Genomic DNA, 22,966 nt, shown 5'->3' on the forward strand with positions numbered 1-22,966 from the left:
GAATATTTGTTTGGGGCTTCCCTAGTGATTCAGTTGTAAAGAATCCTCCTACCAATGAAGGAGATGTGGGTTCGAGCCCTGGGTGGGGAAGATCCCCTGGGGAAGGAAATGGCAACCCATTCCAGTATTCTTGCCTGGGAAATTCCATGAACAGAGGGGCCTGGCAGGTTTCAGTCCATAGGGTTGCAGTAAAAGACACAATTTAACGACTAAACAACAACAGCAGCATATTTTTTTAATATAACTATTTGGAAAATAGGAGTTGAGATAGGCATGAGAGATCAAAAAAGAGTTACAGGGAGGGCATACCTGTGCATCAGGGATTTACCATAAGCTCTACTCTGTGCTACAACCTACTGTTACCTGTTTTGTTCAGATGGGGAAAGTCTTCAAGTTTCAGAAAGCTTATGGGACCTGCACAAAGTCTCCCAGTTAAGTAAGTGCTAGTTAGAATTTGAACTGGAACACACATCCACCTGGAAACAAAGTCCAAGATTTTCTAAGAATAATCAATGCCTGTTTTTATTTGTAGGTGAAATGGTGTACTTTGAGCCAATGGAATAGACAAATTAGATTTTCTTCTGCTGCTTCCTTTGTATTCCTTAGGAAATTTAAGATTTTCTGCTATGACCAGAATACAAACTCTGTAGTAACGATCATTACTATCAGCAGGTGGAGGAAAACAAGCCTATGGGGGTCACAGGTAGTTTTAGGAGAATTACAATATATTAACTACTGATTTCCACCAGAGAGAAAATATATACAGTAATAGTTATTTAGAAATTTGAGAGTTAATTTTTTCCTGAGGATAATTAACATTTCTACACTGAGGAATTTCCAACAGGGATTTCTCATCTGTGAGCTTAGTATATGATCTAACCTAATTTTTCAAAAATCATATAGATAGCTTGGATTAAAGTAGTCTTTGTAAGTTTGCCACATCATTAAATCATCCTTACCTTTTTAAAGTATATAATTTTAGAAGACATATATTTTCGCTAATGTGTATTTCATTAGCCTATGTGACTACATGTCAGTATCAATTATTGGAAAACTATGTAACTATTAGAAAACTTTTTTTCTATATTTCTATATGTTAAACAGTTTGAGATTTTTTTTACAAATACTAAAACGGAATCATTTTCATTCCTGAATTTATTTCTCTGTCAGCAACCAAACTGGTTCTAAAACAAACAAGTTTTGCAAAAATGCCCCTGATGAATAATAATAGTGAAAAATCAAAACAGATAATGGTTCCTTAGAACAAGTAAAATGTGCAAATCGTTATTTTTAGCACTTTATCCCCCCAATTATTAATTTGTTATTAAGATTTTCTATATTCTCTCAAATGACCAAGAAAAGGATACTCTAGTTAACTCAAAATTCTGGTTAATTTTGGGCCAGTTTTCAGAGAAGTTTTATATGTCATATATCATCCTATCATATCTATTGTTTATTGAGTAGTTACTTTGCATACTGTGCTAAGGACTTTAATGCATCATCTCATTTAATTTTCATCACAACCATGTAAAATAAGATGCTATTTTTATCTTTATTTTATAGGTAAGGAGCCCAAGACTTTAGAGAAGTTATTTAGCTTTCCCAGTGTTTTTTCACCAGAAAGTCAGTCACAAAGCATTTAAAGGTCTCTTGGATTTTAAAGTCCATGCTCTAAACTACTTACACTTTATTTAACATACAAGTTCTACTAGCCATGGTCATCTCTTTCCTTGCTCATTCAGAAGTTACTTCTGGTTATAGTTCTACTAAAAATTTACATTAGGGATTTTTAAATGAAAGAAAGACAATGTAACTCACACTTTTTTATACATTTTCTCAACATAGAAGGCCTTGACTTGTGTTTTATTCTTAGTAATGTCAGTTTTATAAAACTATATTTTTAAATTAAAATTCGATAAAATATCTCCTCAAAAGGGTCCAGGGTCTGTAGTTTCAAACAACAGCAATTGTGATTTACCCCCATCTGCAGTTTCCCTCAGTTCCAGCTCATTTTTAGCCTAAATTAGGAGTCACAGAAGAGGAAAGTAAGTAGTTTCTAATGAAATCAAATAAATGACAAAAGGGAAGTGAAACTGTAAAATAACACAAAATCAATGGAAATTAAGCAGTATAGGGTTGAAGTGGAGTAAAGAGAGCATTTTCATATTTTTCTTTTTTCACATTATCATTGACTTGTACCCAGAGTCCAGGCCTACTTGATATTAGGTAGATTAACATATCAGACCCTGAAAGCTGTTGGCTCTTTCATTGTCTCCCTCCATTTCATTCCTTAACTCATTCACCTGTTTTTCCATTTGGTAAAAGATGTCTTGGGGAAAGGGGAAAACCTAGTTCAACTTTGGGAACAATCTCCTAGTATTTTAAGAAGTGAGCAGATGAATACACATGAGCAGCTAATGGTGGTAACAACCCATTAAAAGGATAGGTAGTTTTATCTCTAAACATGTTTAAATGATCTCTCTTTTTCTCTCTTCAGCTTTAATTTTTTTCTTTTTGCTTAACTTTTTATCACTCCCCCAACTTGACTCAAGGAGACTTTTAAGTAAAAAATGACCAAAAGGCACTCAGTTATCAACGTACTGAAAGAGGACTGCTACGTAGCTCACTATCTAGTCAACATTTATCACAGAAACACCCTGATTAATGTTTGCTTTTGAACTGTGGTGCTGGGGAAGAATCTTGAGACAGCAAGGAGATCAAACAGATCAATCCTAAAGGAAATCAACCCTGAATATTCATCGGAAGGATTGATGCTGAAGCTGAAGCTCCAATACTTTGGTCACCTGATGCTGGGAAAGATTGAAGGCAGGAGGTGAAGGGGATGACAGCAGGTGAGATAGTTGGATGACTTCCCTGATTCAATGGACATGAGTTTGAGCAAACTCGGAGATAATGAAGGGCAGGGAAGCCTGGCATGCTGCAGCCCATGGAGTCTCAAAGAGTCAGACACGACTGAGTAACTTTATAAGAACAAAATGTTGCTTGTAAGAGTCCTCGTTGACTTGAGGCATTTGAATTATGCAGTTTCAGATTATTAAATTTTATAGAAAAGGGCACCCAACCATTCCTTGCTGTTGTCTTTTCATGACTGTGGTCTTGAACATCTACTACTGCAAGTTTCCTGGAAGATGGGGAATTTAGTAACACAAACCAGATGGCAGGAAGTGGTGACTTAAATGTCCCCAAAGAAAGTCTGATTCCCTCTAGCTCAGAATGCAACTCAGTATCAAAGTCATCATTGTTAACTTGCTGCCCTGGGGATCACTCAAGCCTCTAGCAACTTGGACTATGAGGGCTGAATTTCAGCTCTGCCAGTGAGGGGCCAGAGTGAACCATGCAGCACCCCTGGATCCTAACAAACCTCTGGAGGCTACTTCAGTTCAATTGCTCAGTCGTGTCCGACTCTTTGCAACCCCATGAATCACAGCACGCCAGGCCTCCCTGTCCATCACCAACTCCCGGAGTTCACTCAAACTCATGTCCACAGAGTCGGTGATGCCATCCAGCCATCTCATTCTCTGTCGTCCCCGTCTCCTCCCGCCCCCAATCCCTCCTAGCATCAGAGTCTTTTCCAGTGAGTCACCTCGTCGCATGAGGTGACCAAAGTATTGGAGTTTCAGCTTTAGCATCAGTCCTTCCAATGAACACCCAGGATTGATCTCCTTTAGAATGGACTGGTTGGATCTCCTTGCAGTCCAAGGGACTCTCAAGAGTCTTCTCCAGCACCACAGTTCAAAAGCATAAATTCTTCGGCGCTCAACTTTCTTCACAGTCCAACTCTCACATCCATACATGACCACTGGAAAAATCATAGCCTTGACTAGACGGACCTTTGTCGGCAAAGTAATGTCTCTGCTTTTTAATATACTATCTAAGTTGGTCATAACTTTCCTTCCAAGGAATAAGTGTCTTTTAATTTCATGGCTGCAATCAGCATCCGCAGTGAGTTTGGAGCCCCATAAAATAAAGTCTGACACTTCTTCCACTGTTTCCCCATCTATTTCCTGTGAAGTGATGGGACCAGATGCCATGATCTTTGTTTTCTGAATGTTGAGCTTCAAGCCAGCCTTTTCACTCTCCTCTTTCACTTTCATCAAGAGGCTTTTTAGTTCCTCCTCACTTTCTGCCATAAGAGTGGTGTCATCTGCATATCTGAGGTTATTGATATTTCTCCCGGCAATCTTGATTCCAGCTTGTGCTTCTTCCAGCCCAGCGTTCCTCATGATATACTCTGCATCTAAGTTAAATAAGCAGGGTGACAATATACAACCCCCTGGTGGCTCAGAGGTTAAAACGTCTGCCTCCAATGCGGGAGACCCGGGTTTGATCCCTGGGTCGGGAAGATCCCCTGGAGAAGGAAATGGTAACCCACTCCAGTATTCTTGCCTGGAGAAACCCATGGACGGAGAAGCCTGGTAGGCTACAGTCCACGGGGTCGCAAAGAGTCGGACACAACTGAGCGACTGAACAGAACGGAACATATTCCTTTTCCTGTTTGGAACCAGTCTGTTGTTCCATGTCCAGTTCTAACTGTTGCTTCCTGACCTGCATACAGGTTTCTCAAGAGGCAAGTCAGCTGGTCTGATATCCCCATCTCTTTCAGAATTTTCCACAGTTTATTGTGATCCACATAGTCAAAGCCTTTGGCATAGTCAATGAAATAGATGTTTTTCTGGAACTCTCTTGCTTTCTCCATGATCCAGCAGATGTTGGCAATTTGATCCTTGGTACCTCTGCCTTTTCTAAAATCTGCCTGCAATTCAGGAGACCAGGGTTTGATCCCTGGGTTGGGAAGATCCCCTAGAGAAAAGAATGGTTACCCACTATAGTGATCTTGCCTGGAGAATTCAATGGACTGAGGAGCCTGGTGGGTCATAAAGAGTCAGACGCAACTGAGCAAATAACACTTGATTTTGCATCAAAACCTTGCTATGTTTGATAGGTAGAGTCACTTACAGTTTTAAGTATTAATAAATCAAAATGTCCAAAGAAGTTATGAAGATCATAAAATGATTTATTGAGAATAGTTGAATGCACTCTGTTAAATAAGGATAGAGATTTTACAAACTATTAATTTTTACAACACATGAAATAACTACAAAAAATATGAAGTAGGAAGCTTAATAATTCCAGTCCTACCTCCTGGAGGAACTGATTTGATACTAACCCAAATAACCTTCAAAGTGCTAATTTCATTTCTCTCCTAATGCTGCTTTCTATTCTCCCTCTTTCCTTTTTTTTACCCAGTACATGACATGAACAGTACCTCTCTAGGATCATTAAACCAAGCTGTTGCAAAAGCTGGTCTGTTGATTCAGCATTTGGCTGAAGAATAGAAGGCTAGCTATTCAGTGAAAGTTTTGATTCCATATCTGTCAAGCCAGCAAATAACAGCAACACTCTAGCTTTGCTATAATAAAAGGAACAAAGAAAATAAACCAATACCTTTTGATGACATTCCTATTGCAAAAAGGGGAGGTATTTTCTCCCTTTTCCACCTTTTCCTGGCATTAGGAAGTATTAAGACCTAGAACATGGTTTGTGTCTGAGTAAATGCTTATAAACAAAATCCTTAAAAATAAATAATTTTTCTTCTCCCAGCTCTTCAGTTCCAACTCTGTTCTGCTCCAGACTCTTCTCTTCCCACTGTGTTCCATGTTGTTATCTGCTCAATACAATTGCTTTCTTCATAAGCTAGCCTATTGAGAGAGGAAAGATGTTTACTGCTTTGTAACCTTTCTGCTGCATAAGCAGGGTTCTGATTTAGTTCAGAGCTGCCAGCGCTGAGAAAAGGCTTTCTGTAAGTCACAGTGCCCTCTCATAATATATTCTGCCGTTTTCTTGCTTATGTTTTGCTGAAGTATCAATGCTGCATATTTTCACAAACCTGGTTTTCTACAGGAAAAGGATTTGTGTCCTCTGATTGTTTCCTGGCTGGGGGGACTTATGCCTGTGTACTGGTCGGTAGAGCTGGATCCCATCTCTCTGAAACGCAATGCAGTGTCCAGTAGTAGGTTTTGGGTCGTCTATGGATGTTTTTCCCTTTCACAACCTGAGAATGTAGCCAGATCTTGCATTTCTTTGCCTTTGAGCCCTTTGCATTGCAGCAGGAAGCAGCGGATATGAGGCAAGAAATGACAACTCCTTCTCAGGCTTTTGTTTGAGATAGTCTTGGCTTAGTGAGAATTACGTAGAAAGTAGGAATGAGAGAGGTAAGTGCTTGAATTTTAGTAGGTGAAATTTGTGGGATCCAAGGAGAAAGAAATACTCCTGAGATGATGAGATGGGGTGGGTTATGAGTGGGTTTTCTGTCCCACTAGGTACATTCTGGGACCTTAATTAGTACCTGAGTAAGTGAAGAAACCTACCAGTGAATGAGATTGAATTTCCCTGATAGGAGGCTCAGCACAAAATAAAGTTGCTTAGAATAAATTTCAGGCTTAGTACAATGGTACCATTTATAAAAGTGCTTGCTTGGGCAATGATCAATGCATAGTATAAAATGAGAAAAAAATTATATAGAGAACATGAGAACTAGAAGTGACTTCTATGTTCATTTAGTCTAGACTCTTCAGTTTTAGACTATGAAACCAATGTTTAAACTATTTAAAAGAACTTGTTCCAAGTTGATGGCCTAAAGCCAGTGCAGAGCTGAGAAAGTGGTTTATCATCCTACTGTGTATTTTCCTTTCAATCTCATCATTTGAGAAATTCAGATATATTTGTAGCAATTAAAATTAAAATACATTATTATTTCATCATAACCGTGAGTAGTCCTTATCAAAATAAAATCTCTTACTTTTGAAATGAAATAAGGACATCAAAACTACAAATATTATCTAGCTCTAATAGTGGAGGTTAAAAAAAAAGAACCATGGCTACAGCAATGTTCTAGTTTTTTCCCATTATACAAATTGTGAGGAAAATGATGAGCTACATTATCAACAGCTAAAATAGTTGCTATTATAGTTTCTGAGAATGAAACACCTAAGGCATCGTCACTGCAGATATGAGTGTGTAAGTATATAAATAGGCAGACACACACAGAGAAATTTGTCAGCTATCAAACACTGTGGTGTTTTCTTTCCAGGAGTGTGCAAACCTACTTAAGAGTTAAAGAAGAAATTTTTGTATACCTTCTGATTGAGTCCTATTTTTCAAGAATCCTCCTGAAAAAGTGAAAGTGAAAGTCACTCATTCATGTCTGACTCTTTACAATCCCATGGACTATATAGTCCATAAAATTCTCCAGGCCAGAATACTGGAGTGGGTAGCCTTCCCCTTCTCCAGGGGATCTTCCCAACCCAGGGATCAAACCCAGCTCTTCTGCATTGCAGGCAGGTTCTTTACCAGCTGAGCCACAAGGGAAGCCCAAGAATATTGGAGTGGGTAGCCTGTCCCTTCTCCAGTGGATCTGCACGGCCCAGGAATCGAACTGCGGTCTCCTGCATTACAGGTGGATTCTTAACCAACTGAGCTATCAGGGAAGCCCTATATAATACTATTTCTAGTCTAACTTTTCCCATTATCAAATTTTTAATCTGTGTCTTTGTCATCCCTTGTAAGTTTTTGCTCTTTGGAGGCAAAATGCTGATTGGAGTTTCACTTCTTATTTTCCTCTGGACATTGGTACCACAGAATACAATTATCTGTTGCAGAAGAATTTCCTTCTAGCTGAATGAGAAGCCTGTACCAGGATGAGTTCAACAATGAGAAGACCTCAGTAATCTGGGTGTTCATTCATCAATGCATCGGGTGGCTGTCCCTGGGTTGCTGTGAATTCAGACCCTTCTCTAGGCAAATTCAAAGGGCAGCACAGTGCCCACAGGGTGGAAGCCGGTCCTTTGAATGCTGCATCACAGGGCTGGCATGTCTGCCCTTATTCAGCCATCTGTTCATATGTTTCCATAGGAGTCTCTCTGCCAGCAGGGCCCATGGCGGATGAGGATAAACAGCAGCACCATTAGGACACCAGACACCAGGCAAAAGATGATGGCAAGGATGATCCTTAGAACTGCAAGAAAATAGGAAGAACATTAGTGTAAAATAAAGGATTGGGAAAACACAAAGATCATAAAATTAATGTATTAGAAAAATATGAAGGTTACTCATCAGTATTGGTTTCTGCCTTCATTTAAAATGTCAGTGGCATTTCTAAAGCAGCCATGAAATAGTATATTTCAAATAGCATAGTAAGATGAAAAGAGCACCAGACTGATTCAGGAAATGACCTATGTTCCAGTTCCAGCATGACCTTTGACATTTGGGCCTCAGTTCTGGTGGGCTACAGTCCATGGAGTCACAAAGAGTCAGACACAACTGAGTGACTGAGCACACACATATTCTTCCACTATAAAGTGAGGGTAATTGACTAAAGTATTTCTAAGGTTCTCCTTCAGCAATAACTTCATGCATTTTTTGTGCATTTTTCTACAGTTAAAATTAGTTGTTCATGGTGTCAGGGTCAAAGGCATTCTGAATACTCAACTGCGATCATTAATTGGGTCTAAAAGAAATAGAATATCAACTTTTGCTCTCTGTATTAGATTTTCAGTAAATATCTTTTAAAGAGGAAACCTTGAGCACCTACTGAGTATGGTAAGCATTTTTAGGATAACTAAATCACTGCAGATGGTGATTGCAGCCATGAAATTAAAAGATGCTTACTCCTTGGAAGGAAAGTTATAACCAACCTAGACAGCATATTAAAAAACAGAGATATTACTTTGTCAACAAAGGTCCATCTAGTCAAGGCTATGGTTTTTCCAGTGGTCATGTATGGATGTGAGAGTTGGACCATTAAGAAAGCTGAGCACCAAAGAATTGATTTTGAACTGTGGTGTTGGAGAACACTCTTGAGAGTCCCTTGGACTGCAAGAAGATCCAACCAGTCCATCCTAAAGGAGATCAGTCCTAGGTGTTCATTGGAAGGACTGATGTTGAAGCTGAAACTCCAATTCTTTGGCCACCTGATGCGAAGAGCTGACTCTTTGGAAAAGACCCTGATGCTGAGAAAGATTGAAGGCAGGAGGAGAAGGGGATGACAGAGGATGAGATGGTTGGATGGCATCACCGACTCATTGGAGATGAGTTTGGGTAAACTCCGGGAGTTGATGATGGACAGGGAGGCCTGGCATACTGTGGTTCATGGGGTCGCAAGGAGTTGGACACGACTGAGAGACTGAACTGAACTGAAGACACTCTTCTCACAAGTCCCTGTATCAGGTAACTCCATCACTTTCCTTGTTCAGATCTTATCTTCTCAATGAGGACTTTCTGTTTAAAAATACAACCTATATGCCTTCTCCCTACACCTATCCCCACTTGTCACTTGTGATCCTCACCTTCCAAAGTACTTATTTACTATGTTTATTATTCATTATCCATCTCTCTTTCCTTCTAACAGAATGTATGCATCATAAGGTCAGAACCTTTGTCTTTTTTGTTCACAGATGTATCCCAAACACTTAGAACAGTATCTGTCACATAGGAGGAGCTCAATAAACATTTTTTTAAATTAATTTTCTTATACCTATGGCTGACTCATGTTGAGGTTCAACAGAAAACAACAAAATTCTGTAAAGCAATTATCCTTCAATAAAAATAAATCAATAAATATTTATAAAAGGAATTAATGATCTAGAATGCATATATCTTCTCAACTCTTGAGTATTTTTTTCTCACGGTGTCAGAATGCCTCTTAGTATCATAAGAAAGTCAATATTAATATAATTAGATATTGGTGAACCAGAGCCATTAGCACTGCAGGTGGAGTTAAAGTTGGCAGAAACTAAACAGAATCGAAGAAGAAAAGAAAGGACTAAATGAAAATGAGGGAAGAAGGCAGAGGCTAACAATTCTTTAAAATTAATGTCCATGACTGACTTTCTGTATTTGGAGATTTATTTTCAATTTTTTGGGCCAAGTTGTCATATACTTTCCCAATTTTTCCCCTTCCTTTGTTCCTTCCTAGATACGCAGTGCGTATACACCAAATGCCAGACCAGCTGTGTGTTGGGTTCTGGGGTTCCAACATCCTTGCTCTTGAGGAGATCAATAGCTAATGAGAGACCTAGATAATCATGAGATTATGTAACAGCAAAATAGAGGTGTAAAAGATAATGCCATTTGAGCAGAGAGAAAGTTGAGATTATCATGAATTGTTCTACTTGGAAGAGAGAATTTGGAAAGTCTTCTGAGAAAATGATAAGATTTGAGTTGGACTTTGAGGTAAGTAGAGGTAAGTAGAATTTTGTCATGAGACATAATGAACTGCATGAGAGTGTCTTTGGGAAATAGTGAGTTGTTGCATGTGACTGGAATATAGGTTGTGGTGAGTTGAGGCCAAATATGTAGGTTGAGGCTCAGGTTTTACAAGTTCTAGTTTGTCATGGGGCAAATGGAAATTATCAGTAATTATTACACATGGAAGTGACATGGTCTAATTTGTGCTTTAAAAAAAAAGAAAAACTGGAAAAAGGGAAGATGGTGGAGGTATTCTCAGCCTGATAGCTATTAAAATGCCTTTGATAAGATACTAAGCACTGGATACAGCACTGGAAGTGTGGCCCTGACAATGCAGATGAGGGAATTCAAGAGATACTTCTAAAGAAGAATTGACAGGCTTTATGGTGGACTAAATATACTGGTAAAGTGGACATTGTGATCAAGGCCACCCCATGAGTTCTAGGTTGGATAAATAAGATAATTAGGCTGTAAAGTGAGATTGAAAGCACATTGGAAAGGATCCATTTGGAGTAGAGAAGATAATAAAATTTGTTTCAAATGTAGGATTGAGGTAGATTATTACCCTGGTAGAAAGAATCAGTAGGCAACTGGAAAAAAACAAGTCTAAAAATCTATATATAGATATGAAAATAAGGACGGTAGAAGAAGATAGAGTCTTCAGTAACCCTGGTTCATGGTGACTGTGGAAAGAGGAAACCAGGGACAGAGCCCTGAACACCATCATTTCAGGGGTTGGTGGAAGTTACCAATCCAGTAGAAACTCAACAAAAAGTCTGAGAACAAAGAGAAGACTAAGGAGAGGTTTTCTCCCTCTGTCGCTTTCCTTCTCCCTCATGTTTATTTTTTAAAGTATACATTCCTTTGTACTGTAAAGGATTTTGTGAGTTTGACAGAGTAATGTTCTGGAATCTGAGAAAAGAGAGACGTTGCTTATATCTTACTGCAAAGAGGTCTAGTGCCGGTAATGACTGACAATATATCCTACTACATGGGGACACATGAAAGCTGCTGAAGGCAGCGTGAATTGGTACTAGTTGAAAACTATTCTGGCAGTATGTATCACAAACTTCTTCCTGGTGCCATAAATACCCAAGTCCTGTCTACTCTACTTCTTTTCTGCCTTTGAATATCTTTGCTTTTCTCATTCACATGTACTACTTTTTGTTTTTTGCGGGGGTGGGGGGAGTATTATTTCAACAGCCTCCTAACTGTTCTCTCAGAATCACTTTTCTTCAATCTACTTTCCCCACTGGAACCAAAGAGGTCTAAAGCAAGAGGCTAGCCACATCATCTGTCCTCTGGATAAAACTCTTTAATGACCAGAGTTAGTTAACTTGACCTACAAGACACTTAATGCCTGCCTCTCCAGCATGTGAAGTTTGCAAAGATTATACTCTCACCAGACACACTTTTTCAATTCCTAAAATGCCCCTAGTCCTAACCCTCTTGGCCTTTATACATTTCCCCTGTTCATCTATAACATTCTCTTTTCTCCTCCTCTCCACTCACCTGGTTAATTCCTTGTTTCCTTCAGGTTTTTGTTTAAACATCTCTCCCTTGGAAAAGATTGCTCTGACACCTTAGACTTCAGATAATTGCCTCTGCTATATGTTTTTTATAGTTACCTGTGTGTTCTTCATTACAGTACTCACCATGCTTAACTGTTTGAGGCTGTTGAATTCTCCTGTCTCTCTGTCCTCCTTGCCTGCCTCCCCACATCCATGTCAAAGTTTACAAGACATATAGGGAAAAATTCTCTGGTCTTGCTGATGTTTCCTAGAAATCTTTAGTTCTTCACTGTCTGCCATAAGGGTGGTGTCATCTGTGTATCTGAGGTTATTGATATTTCTCCTGGCAGTCTTGATTCCAGCTTCATCCAACCCAGCATTTTGCATGATGTATTCTGTTTGTAAGTTAAATAAGCAGGGTGACAATATACAGTTTTGATGTACTCCTTTCCCGATTTGGAAACAGTCTGTTGTTCCATGTCCAGTTCTAACTGTTGCTTTTTGACCTGCATACAGATTTCTCAGGAGGCAGGTCAGGTGGTCTGGTATTCCAATGTCTTGAAAAATTTTCCACAGCTTGTTGTGATCCACACAAAGACTTTGGCATAGTCGATAAAGCAGAAATAGATGTTTTTCTGGAACTCTCTTGCTTTTTCTATGATCCAGCAGATGTTAGCAATTTGATCTCTGATTCCTCTGCCTTTTCTTTTCTGCTTGAACATCTGGAAGTTCTTGATTCATGTACTGTTGAAGCCTGGCTTGGAGAATTTTGAGCATTACTTTGCTAGCGTGTGAGATGAGTGCTGTTGTGTGGTAGTTTGAACATTCTTTGGCATTGCCTTTGTTTTGGACTGGGATGAAAACTGATCTTTTCTAGTCCTATGGCCACTTCTGAGTTTTCCAAATTGGCTGGCATATTGAGTGCAACACTTTCACAGCATCATCTTTTAGGACTTGAAATAATTCAGCCAGAATTCCATCATCTCCACTAGCTTTGTTTGTAGTGATTCTTCCTAAGGCCCACTTGACTTCACATTCCAGAATGTTTGGTTCTAGGTGAGTTATAAAACCTTCATGTTATTTGGGTCATTAAGATCTTTTTTGTATAGTTCTTCTGTGTATTCTTGCCACCTCTTCTTAATATTTCTGCTTCTACTAGGTCCATAAAATTTCTGTCCTTTATTGTGCCCATCTTTGCATGAAATGTTCCCTTGGTATCTCTAATTTTCTTGAAGAGATCTCTAGTCTTTCCCATTCTTTTGTTTTCCTCTAATTCTTTTCATTGACCACTGAGGATGGCTTTCTTATCTCTCCTTGCTATTTTTTGGAACTCTGCATTCAGATGGGTATCTTTCATTTTCTCCTTTGCCTTTAGCTTCTCTTCTTTTCTCAGCTATTTGTAAGACCTCCTCAGACAACCATTTTGCCTGTTTGCATTACTTTTTCTTGAGGATGACCTTGATCACTGTCTCCTGTACAGTGTCACAAACCTATGTTCATATTTCTTCAGGCACTCTATCAGATATAATTCCTTGAATCTATTTCTCACTTCCACTGTATAATCATAAGGGGTTTGATTTAGGTCATCCCTGAATGTCTAGTGTTTTCCCTACTTTCTTCAATTTAAGTCTGAATTTTGCAATAAGGAGTTTATGATCTGAACCACAGTCATGAATTAGGCATGAATGACTTTCAACAAAGAAATGAAGGAAGACTAATATAATTTTACAAAATAGTTCAGGAGTGAGAGGGAGTGAAGGAAATAGAGTTATGGGTGGAAATTACTATTTTGAGAAAATTGGGATTGAAGAGCGTGATATGGAGCAGGCCCTTGATGGTGCTCTTGATAGAAAGGGGGACAGAGCCAGAGCAGAGGAAGAAAATGAAGCTAAGAGTTTCATGGATGTCCAAGGGGACTGTAGGAGTGAGATCATATATCTGAAGAGAGAAGTTAGGTTGCTCAAGGAGGAACACGTTTTCCTGAAGGACAGCAGGAAAGGCAGGTTAAAACTACTGAGATATTTTGAGGCAGTGACAGGAGAACATAAGAGAGTTTTTCAGTGGATTATTTTGTTATTCTTAGGACATCTCATGAGAATTAGAGAAGCAAAGATGGAATTAGAAGTTTGATAAAATCAATAAGACCTTCCTGTAGAAAACAGGGAAAAAGTCCAGTAAGGATGAATACATTTATCATGTAGCATTGAAAGATACAGCTGAGGTTGGACTAGAAATGTCAATGTTCAAAGTTTGAAATGGTGACAGTTGGTTTCGTTCAGCTCCATTCAGCAAATCAGAATGCAGACTGTGTGGGTGGTTTGACCTAGGGGTGTGTATTGGTGAAGTGGGCAGAGTATGGGTAGGGCCATTATTATGACTGTCAGAATTGCCTAGATTGAGGACAGATGGAGTTATGAGTGAGCTGGGGTTTACCAAAGCACGTTCCCAATGTCATTAATGAATGATAAGACATGTCTTAAGAAACTGATGATGTTGACAAGGATTTGAAAAAGGTATAGTAATCACACAGTCTCATCTCTGGGGGAGGAGGAGAGATGGAAGGCATATCATTGAACAGGGGCTCTAAATAGCACTGGGGAAACAGGAGAATGCCAAGGTGACTATGCTGGAAACAGAGGCTAACAGTGGTATAAATATATGAATATATAGTCAATGAGTGGGTCTTTACAGTGCAGTTACATTCAAAGCTCATTCATAGCTTCTCTCCCCCTTTTATTGAACAACTGATATCCAGACTGCTGACATCTAGGCCCAGACATACGGAAATCAGGCTAGGTATGGAAGGTGGAACATTGATTCAATTAGCAAATATTGATTAAAGGCACCAGGTTCTAGACATTGCTTACTGACTAAAGGTTCAAGGAGGATTAAGGTATGGATCCTGTCTGCAAGAAACTCATGACTGAATCTTGGGGATGTATCTATGTGCTACAGATTCTCAACTTGACAAAGCTTATGAGGGAAAACTAAAACTTCCTACAAGTAAACCTCTTTCTTATCAAATAACTGGAGTTGGAGGTTGAGGTGGGGTTGGGAGAGTGCTAGTAAGGAGAGTCCAAGTGTATTAGTAAGATTTTGGAATTAAGCATTTTCAAATAATTTTTTTATTATTTTCAAGTAACATAGTATGGGACTTAGGCTTATTATGAGTTTCCCAGAAAAGGCTCTGATTAATCTACTTGATATGACAATGAAGTTAATTGGGTCTACTAGCACTAGTGAAAACACTACTCATAGGAATAAATAGAATTTCATAGATGGAAATACTCTAAGGAGTATGCTTGTCAGGCATTCTGTACACACAATATATGTCCTATTGATGGTTTTGTACTGCTTCCTCTACTGACTTTACCAGGGCACTGTTAATGTCTTTGAATTTAGCTTTTTGTAAAAAAAAAATAAATGGTAAGAATTTATTAGTTAGGGCTATTTATCAAATTTATCTAGGCATCCTGTACTTTTATTTGCTAAATTTGAAGGTCCTTGTAAAGAGTCATTCAACCCCTACAACCTTCCAAGTGGGCACCCACCCCAATGGACACTTTCAGTCCCAGAGATTTCCCAACATTGAACACTGTCTTCCTGAAATGTTTACCTGCTGCCCCTCACATCACTCTTTGAGACCATATGGAACAAATTGAATCCTTTTTCCTTAAAGCAGTTCAAATAATGAATTCACTTAGTCGGAGACCACCTCATGTTACAAACTTTTATGAGTTAAAACCAGTGGTTTTCTGCTAAACTGGATTTAAAAAAAAAAAAAACCCAAAACAAAAAAAAAACAAAACTCCAAGTTGTGGTAAACATTGACTTCTGTGGTGGAAATACTCCCACATGACACCATGACCAATTTCAAATAGCCAGAGTGAAGTCACCGAATTCAAAGTGGGAAAGTGAGACATATAACTTTCCACTCTTGAGATCTGTGTGAACTAACTCCAGCACACCAATCTCTACATTTTCTTTTTATTAACATGTTTCTCTGCTTAACTGTGTTTCACTTTACTTGGATATGGGTTTGCTGATGTTTGTGTTTTAGGAAAATAATTCTACAGACATACTGTAGGTAGATTTATTAAAAAGAGGTGACAGACAGTTGTGGAAAACGAAGAGAGATAATCTGATAACTCCCAGGGTACTAGGTATTGCTGCCAGTCAAGATAGAAAGAGTAGGTTCAGGGAAGAAAGGTAACTAACTTACATATTCATGGGCAAATATTTACTGAGCACTAATTCATGTCATTCTGAAAGAGATGGGAATACAAGACCACCTGACCTGCCTCCTGAGAAACCTGTATGCAGGTCAGGAAGCAACAGTTAGAACTGGACATGGGACAACAGACTGGTTCCAAATAGGAAAAGGAGTACGTCAAGGTTGTATATTGTCACCCTGCTTATTTAACTTATATGCAGAGTACATCATGAGGAACTCTGGGCTGGAAGAAGCACAAGCTGGAATCAAGATTGCTAGGAGAAATATCAATAAACTCAGATATGCAGATGACACCACCCTTATGGCAGAAAGTGAAGAGGAACTCAAAGGCCTTTTGATAAAAGTGAAAGAGGAGAGTGAAAAGGTTGGCTTGAAGCTCAACATTCAGAAAACGAAGGTCAAGGCATCTGGTCCCATCGCTTCATGGGAAATAGATAGGGAAACAGTGGAAACAGTGTCAGACTTTATTTTTTGGGGCTCCAAAGTCACTTCGGATGCTGATTGCAGCCATGAAATTAAAACACGCTTGCTCCTTGGAAGGAAAGTTATGACCAGCCTAGATAGCATATTAAAAAGCAGAGACATTACTTTGCCAACAAAGTCCGTCTAGTCAAGGCTATGGTTTTTCCCGTGGTCATGTATGGATGTGAGAGTTGGACTGTGAAGAAAGCTGATCGCCGAAGAATTGATGCTTTTGAACTGTGGTGTTGGAGAAGACTCCTGAGAGTCCCTTGGACTGCAAGGAGATCCAACCAGTCCATTCTAAAAGAGATCAATCCTGGGTGTTCATTGGAAGGACTGATGCTAAAGCTGAAACTCCAATACTTTGGCCACCTCATGCGACGAGTTGACTCACTGGAAAAAGAGTCTGATGCTAGGAGGGATTGGGGGTAGGAGGAGATGGGGACGGCAGAGAATGAGATGGCTGGATGGCATCACCAACTCTGTGGACATGAGTTTGAGTGAACTCTGGGAGTTGGTGATGGACAGGGAGGCCTGGCGTGCTATGGTTCATGGGGTAGCAAAGAGTCGGACACGACTGAGCGACTGAACTGAACTGAACTGAATCCATGTCAGAAGCAGAAGATATTAAGAAGAGGTGGCAAGAATACACAGAAGAACTGTACAAAAAAAGATCTTCATGACCAAGATAGTCACGATAACGTGATCACTGACCTAGAGCCAGACATCTTGGAATGTGAAGTCAAGTGGGCCTTAGAAAGCATCACTATGAACAAAGTTAGTGGAGGTGATGGAATTCCAGTTGAGCTATTTCAAATCTTGAAAGATGATGCTGTGAAAGTGCTGCACTCAATATGCCAGCAAATTTGGAAAACTCAGCAGTGGCCACAGGACTGGAAGAGGTCAGTCTTCATTCCAATCCCAAAGAAAGGCAATGCCAAAGAATGCTCAAACTACTGCACAATTGCACTCATCTCACATGCTAGTAAAGTCATGCTCAGAATCCTCTAAGCCAGGCTTCAGCAATATGTGAACTGTGAACTCCCAGATGTTCAAGCAGGTTTTAGAAAAGGCAGAAGCACCAGAGATCAAATTGCCAACATCCGCTGGATCATGGAGAAAGCAAGAGAGTTCCAGAAAAACATCTATTTCTGCTTCATTGACTATGCCAAAGCCTTTGACTGTGTGGATCACAATAAACTGTGGAACATTCTGAAAGAGATGGGAATACCAGACCACTTGACCTGGTATTTATAAATAAACACCCCCCCCAAAAAAAAGACATGGGAAAGAAATAACACGCATGAAATAACAAGCTTGTTGCAATACAGAAGAGCATGGGAGTAGACAACTGGTACTACTCTTAAGCAAGAAGTTTAAAGTCAATATCTCTCACTCACTATGAAGGCAGGGACAGAAGAGCTAAAAGGAAAACCCAAGAAGCTAGAAAAAATAGTTCTCCCCCCCTTGCTCTTATGTAATGATTTAGCTGACAGGTTAAACCACCACTACCAGGCAATTATTAGGGATCCCTAAGATTTCCCCACCCTCCCAGGGGTCACAGTTTCAGGAACACAGTGGGCAGGGAAGTCCCATTCCATTTCTGCCCACTCCAGCCTCCAGCAGCCAGCACAAATCCAGTGTGAAGTAATTACTCCTTCCCTCCCAGGACACTGAATCCCCATTCACTATCCATCCTGCATGACTGGTGGTTCCAGATTCCAGTATCCTCTAGTAAAATATTAAAAGTAAAACAACCAACCAAACAAAAACACCTGAACCTTCACCTGGCACACATTTAAAATTCTCATTGTTCATGCCACACCTTACATATATTTAGTCAGAATCTCATAGGTGGCACCAGACATCAGTTTTTGTTTTTATAAATCCAGGTTGTTCCCGTGTGCAAGCAAGTTGGAGTTTTTCTCCTCAAAGTGTGTCTATGGACTGGCAGTGGCAGAAGCTTGGATCCCACTCAGACTGAGAACTACTCAGATTCTGATTCAGGACTACTGAATCAGAATTTGCAATTCGATGAGATTTGTATGCCCATTCAAGTCTGAAAAGATAAAAATTTAGACAAACGGACCACAGGTAGGAATCCTTGAGGGGTCCCCAGGGCACTGAGATCTCTCAGGAGGGGGAGGGGGAGCTGGGTATTAATCACCAGCACTAATGGCAGCACAAAGTCTCCCTCCTCCCATCTGCCTTGACCACTGATGCCAGAATGATCTTTTCTAAACTCAGATCTTGTACAGCTTTTCTATACCTACAGTGGAAAGGCCAAAACCCTGATCATGGGGTCTAATCACTACCCTCCGCATCCCCAATTTACTGTCCCCTCCTTGTCTGCCAAAACTCCTACACCCCTACTCCCTCTATACACACACTCCTGCCTCTGCTAATTCTGCTCTTCTGGCTGGAATTCGCCCTAATCCCAGGCCCCCCAGTTAACCTCACCCTCTTGCTGGACTAAAGAACTTCTCTCCCTACATAAAAATCGGCTCAAATTTCTCCTTCTCTATTGTAATCTCCTGGAACGAATCAGACATTTCCTCCTCTGTTTCCCACAAATTCTCCCACAACAGTTCAAATAGTCACCTTGTACTTGTTCAACAGTTCAAATAGTACTTGAAGAGGATTCATCCCAGGACACCCCCCACCACCACTACAGGCACAAAAAGCCCTACTATTTGCGTATAAACTACCTTCATCCTTCCAAATACTTTTTCAACTCTCAGTTATTTTCAGTAGCATAGTTGCGTCCAACTCTTTGTGACCCCATGGGCTGCAGTACGCCAGGTTTCCCTGCCCATCACCAACTCCTGAAGCTTGCTCAAACTTATGTCTATCAAGTTGGTGATGTCATTCACCGTCTCATCCCCTTCTCCTCCTGCCTTCAATCTTTCCCAGCATCAGGGTCTTTTCCAATGAGTTATTTCTTCGCATCAGGTGGCCAAAATATTGGAGTTTCAGCTTCAGCATCAGTCCTTCCAATGAATCTTCAGGACTGATTTCCTTTAGGATGGACTGGTTGGATCTCCTTGCAGTCCAAGGGACTCTCAAGAGTCTTCTCCAATACCACAGTTCAAAAGCATCAATTCTTCAGTGCTCAGCTTTCTTTATAGTCCAACTCTCACGTCCATACTTGACTTCTGGAAAAACCATAGCTTTGACTAGATGGACCTTCATCAGCAAAGTAATGTCTCTGCTTTTTCATATGCTGTCTAGGTTGGTCATACCTTTTCTTCCAAGGAGCAAGCGTCTTTTAATTTCATGGCTGCTGTCACCATCTGCAGTGATTTTGGAGCCCAAGAAAATAAAATCTGTCACTGTTTCCATTGTTTCCCCATCTATTTGCCATGAAGCGGTGGGACTGGATACCATGATCTTCAGTTTTTGAACATGAGTTTTAAGCCTACTTTTTCACTCTCCTCTTTTACTTTCATCAAGAGGCTGTTCAGTCCCTCTTCAGTTTCTGCCATCGGGTGGTGTCATCTACATATCTGAAGTTATTGATATTTTTCCCTGCAATATTGACTCCAGCCTGGCATTTTGCAAGATGTACTCTGCATATAAATTAAATATGCATGTTTAATTTATGCTTAAATGACAATATACAGCCTTGACATATTCCTTTCCTAATTTGAAACTAGTCCATGTCTGGTTCTAACTGTTGCTTAACCTCTATACAGATTTCTCAGGAGGCAGGTAAAGTGATCTGGTAGTCCCGTCTTTTTAAGGATTTTCTAGTTTGTTGTGATCCACACAGTCAAAGACTTTGGAATAGTCAATAAAGCAAAAGCAGATGTTTTTCTGGAACTCTCTTGCTTTTTCTATGACCTAACAGATGTTGACAATTTGAGCTCTTGTTCTTCTGCCTTTTCTAAGTCCATCTTAACATCTGGAAGTTCTCAGTTCACATACTGTTGAAGCCTAGCTTGGAGAATTTTGAGCATTATTTTGCTAGCATGTGAGATGAGTGTAATTGCGCAGTAGTTTGTGCATTCTTTGGCATTGCCTTTGTTTGAGATTGGAATGAAAACTGACCTTTTCCAGTCCTATGGCCACTGCTGAGTCTTCCAAATTTGCTGGCATATTGAGCGCAGCACTTTCATAGCATCATCTTTTAGGACTTGAAACAGCTCAGCTGGAATTCCATCAGCTCCACTAGCTTTGTTCTTAGTGATGCTTCCTAAAGCCCTCTTGACTTTGTACTCCAGGATATCTGGCTCTAGGTGAGTGATAAAACCATCATGGTTACCTGGGTCATTAAGATCTTTTTTGTATAGTTCTTCTGTGTATTCTTGCCCCCTCTTCTTAATATCTTCTGCTTCTGTCCAATCCATACTATTTCTGTCTTTTATTGTGCCCATCTTTGCATGAAATGCTCCCTTCGTATCTCTGATTTTCTTGAAGAGACCTCTAGTCTTTCCTATTCTATTGTTTTCCTCTAATTCTTTGCATTGACCACTGAGGAAGGCTTTCTTATCTCTCCTTGTTGTTCTTTGGAACTCTGCATTCAGATGGGTATATCTTTCCTTTTCTCCTTTGCCTTTAGCTTCTCTTCTTTTCTCAGCTATTCATAAGGCCTCCTCAGACAACCATTTTGCTTTTTTGCATTTCTTTTTCTTGGGGATGGTCTTGATCACTGCCTCCTGTACAATGTCATAAACCTCCATTCATAGTTCTCCAAGCACTCTATCAGATCTAATCCCTTGAATCTAGTTATCACTTCCACTGTATAATTGTAAGGGATTTGATTCAGGTCATACCTAAATGTCTAGTGGTTTTCCCTACTTTCTTCAATTTAAGTCTGAATTTGGCAATATAGAGTTCATGATCTGAGCACAGTCAGCTCCTGGTCTTGTTTTTGTTGACTGTATAGAGCTTCTCCATCTTTGGCTGCAAAGAATATAATCAACCTGATTTCAGTGTTGATCATCTGATGATGTTCAGGTGTAGTGTTGTCTCTTGTGTTTCTGGAAGAAAGAATTTATTATGAATAGTATGTTCTCTTGGCTAAACTCTGTTAGCCTGTTCCCTGCTTCTTTTTGTACTTCAAAGCCAAACTTGCCTCTTACTCCAGGTATCTCCTTCCTACTTCTGCATTCCAGTTCCCTGTGATGAAAAGGAAGTCTTTTTTTGGCATTAGGTCTAGAAGGTTTTGTAGGTCATCATAGAACCATTCAACTTCAGTGTCTCAGCATTTGTGGTTGGGACATAGACTTGTATTACTGTGATAAGAATGGTTTGCCTTGGAAATGAAAAGAGATCATTCTGTCATTTTTGAGGCTGCACCCAAGTACTGCATTTCAGACTCTTGTTGACTATGAGGGTTACTCCAAGAACATAAGGGATTCTTGCCCACAGTAGTAGATTTAATGGTCATCTGAATTTGCCCGTTCCAGTCCATTTTAGTTCACTGATTCCTAAAATGTCAGTGTTCACTCTTGCCATCTCCTGTTTGATCACTTCCAACTTACCTTGATTCATGGAACTAACATTCCAGCTTCTTATGCAACATTGTTCTTTATAACATCGGACTTTACTTCCATCACCAGTTACATCCACAACTGGGCATTATTTTGCTTTGATTCCATCTCTTCATTCTTTCTGGAGTTATTTCTCCACTCTTCTCTAGTAGCATTTTGGGCACCTACCAATCTGGGAGTTCATCTTTCAGTGTCATATCTTTTTTCTTTTTCATATTGTTCATGGGGTTCTCAAGGCAAGAATGCTGAAGTGATTTGCCACTTCTTTCTCCAGTGGACCACATTTTGTCAGAACTCTCCACCATGACTCATCCTCTTGGATGGCCCTACACAGCATGGCTCATAGCTTCACTGAATTAGACAAGGCTCTGATCCATGTGATCAGTTTGGCTAATTTTCTGTAATTGTGGTTCTCATTCTGTTTTCCCTCTGATGAATGATGATAAGAGGCTTGCGGAAGCTCCCTTATGGGAGAGACTGACTGGGGAAAACTGGGTCTTGTTCTGATAGGCAGGGCCATGCTCAGTAAATCTCAAATCCAATTTTCTGTTGATGGGCAGGGCTGTGTCCCCTCTCTGTTGTTTGGCCTGAGGCCAAACTGTGGACCCAAGGCTCCACTGGAGACTCCTGGACACTCATAGGCAAGTCTGGCTCAGTTTCCCACTGGCCTCCAAATTCAGATTCCTAATAGGATTACAAAAGAGGTTAAAACATATTTGTATTTAAGTGGCATACTCAAATTCAGAGTCTGCCAATGGTTGAACTAAACTATGGTAGCTCCTCTTAAGGAATATATCCTCAGTAGGATCTTCTATGTGGCTGCTCATTCAACAGCAGGGGATGAAAAGTGTAGATTAGATGGGAAAACAGCTTGTGAAAGATTTGTCAAAGCCAGTCTGTCTTTCAAAAGGCTTCTCTGTTGTGGGAGAATCATATTGCATTAGCACTTCTCTTCAGTGTCGTGAACTTTGCTCAAAATCAACTCATTAAAAAAAAAA

At 39.9% G+C, this 22,966-nt stretch overlaps 1 protein-coding gene across 2 annotated transcripts in view; it reads right to left on the reverse strand.

Annotated features, from left to right (window-relative positions):
* Positions 1-218: 218 nt before the first annotated feature.
* The window catches only part of ACP3 (acid phosphatase 3), a 68,637-nt gene continuing 45,889 nt past the window's right edge, over positions 219-22,966 (reverse strand). For both annotated transcript variants that reach the window (XM_055413696.2, XM_055413689.2), the window contains one exon: positions 219-8,035. In XM_055413696.2, coding sequence (XP_055269671.2) covers positions 7,825-8,035 — 211 coding nt within the window. In that variant the 3' untranslated portion in view covers positions 219-7,824. The remainder of the gene's footprint in view (positions 8,036-22,966) is intronic.

Source organism: Moschus berezovskii, chromosome 1 (genome assembly GCF_049115385.1).
Source record: "Moschus berezovskii isolate FMDL1 chromosome 1, NW_MosBer_1.0, whole genome shotgun sequence".
Classification (NCBI taxonomy): Eukaryota; Metazoa; Chordata; class Mammalia; order Artiodactyla; family Moschidae; genus Moschus; species Moschus berezovskii.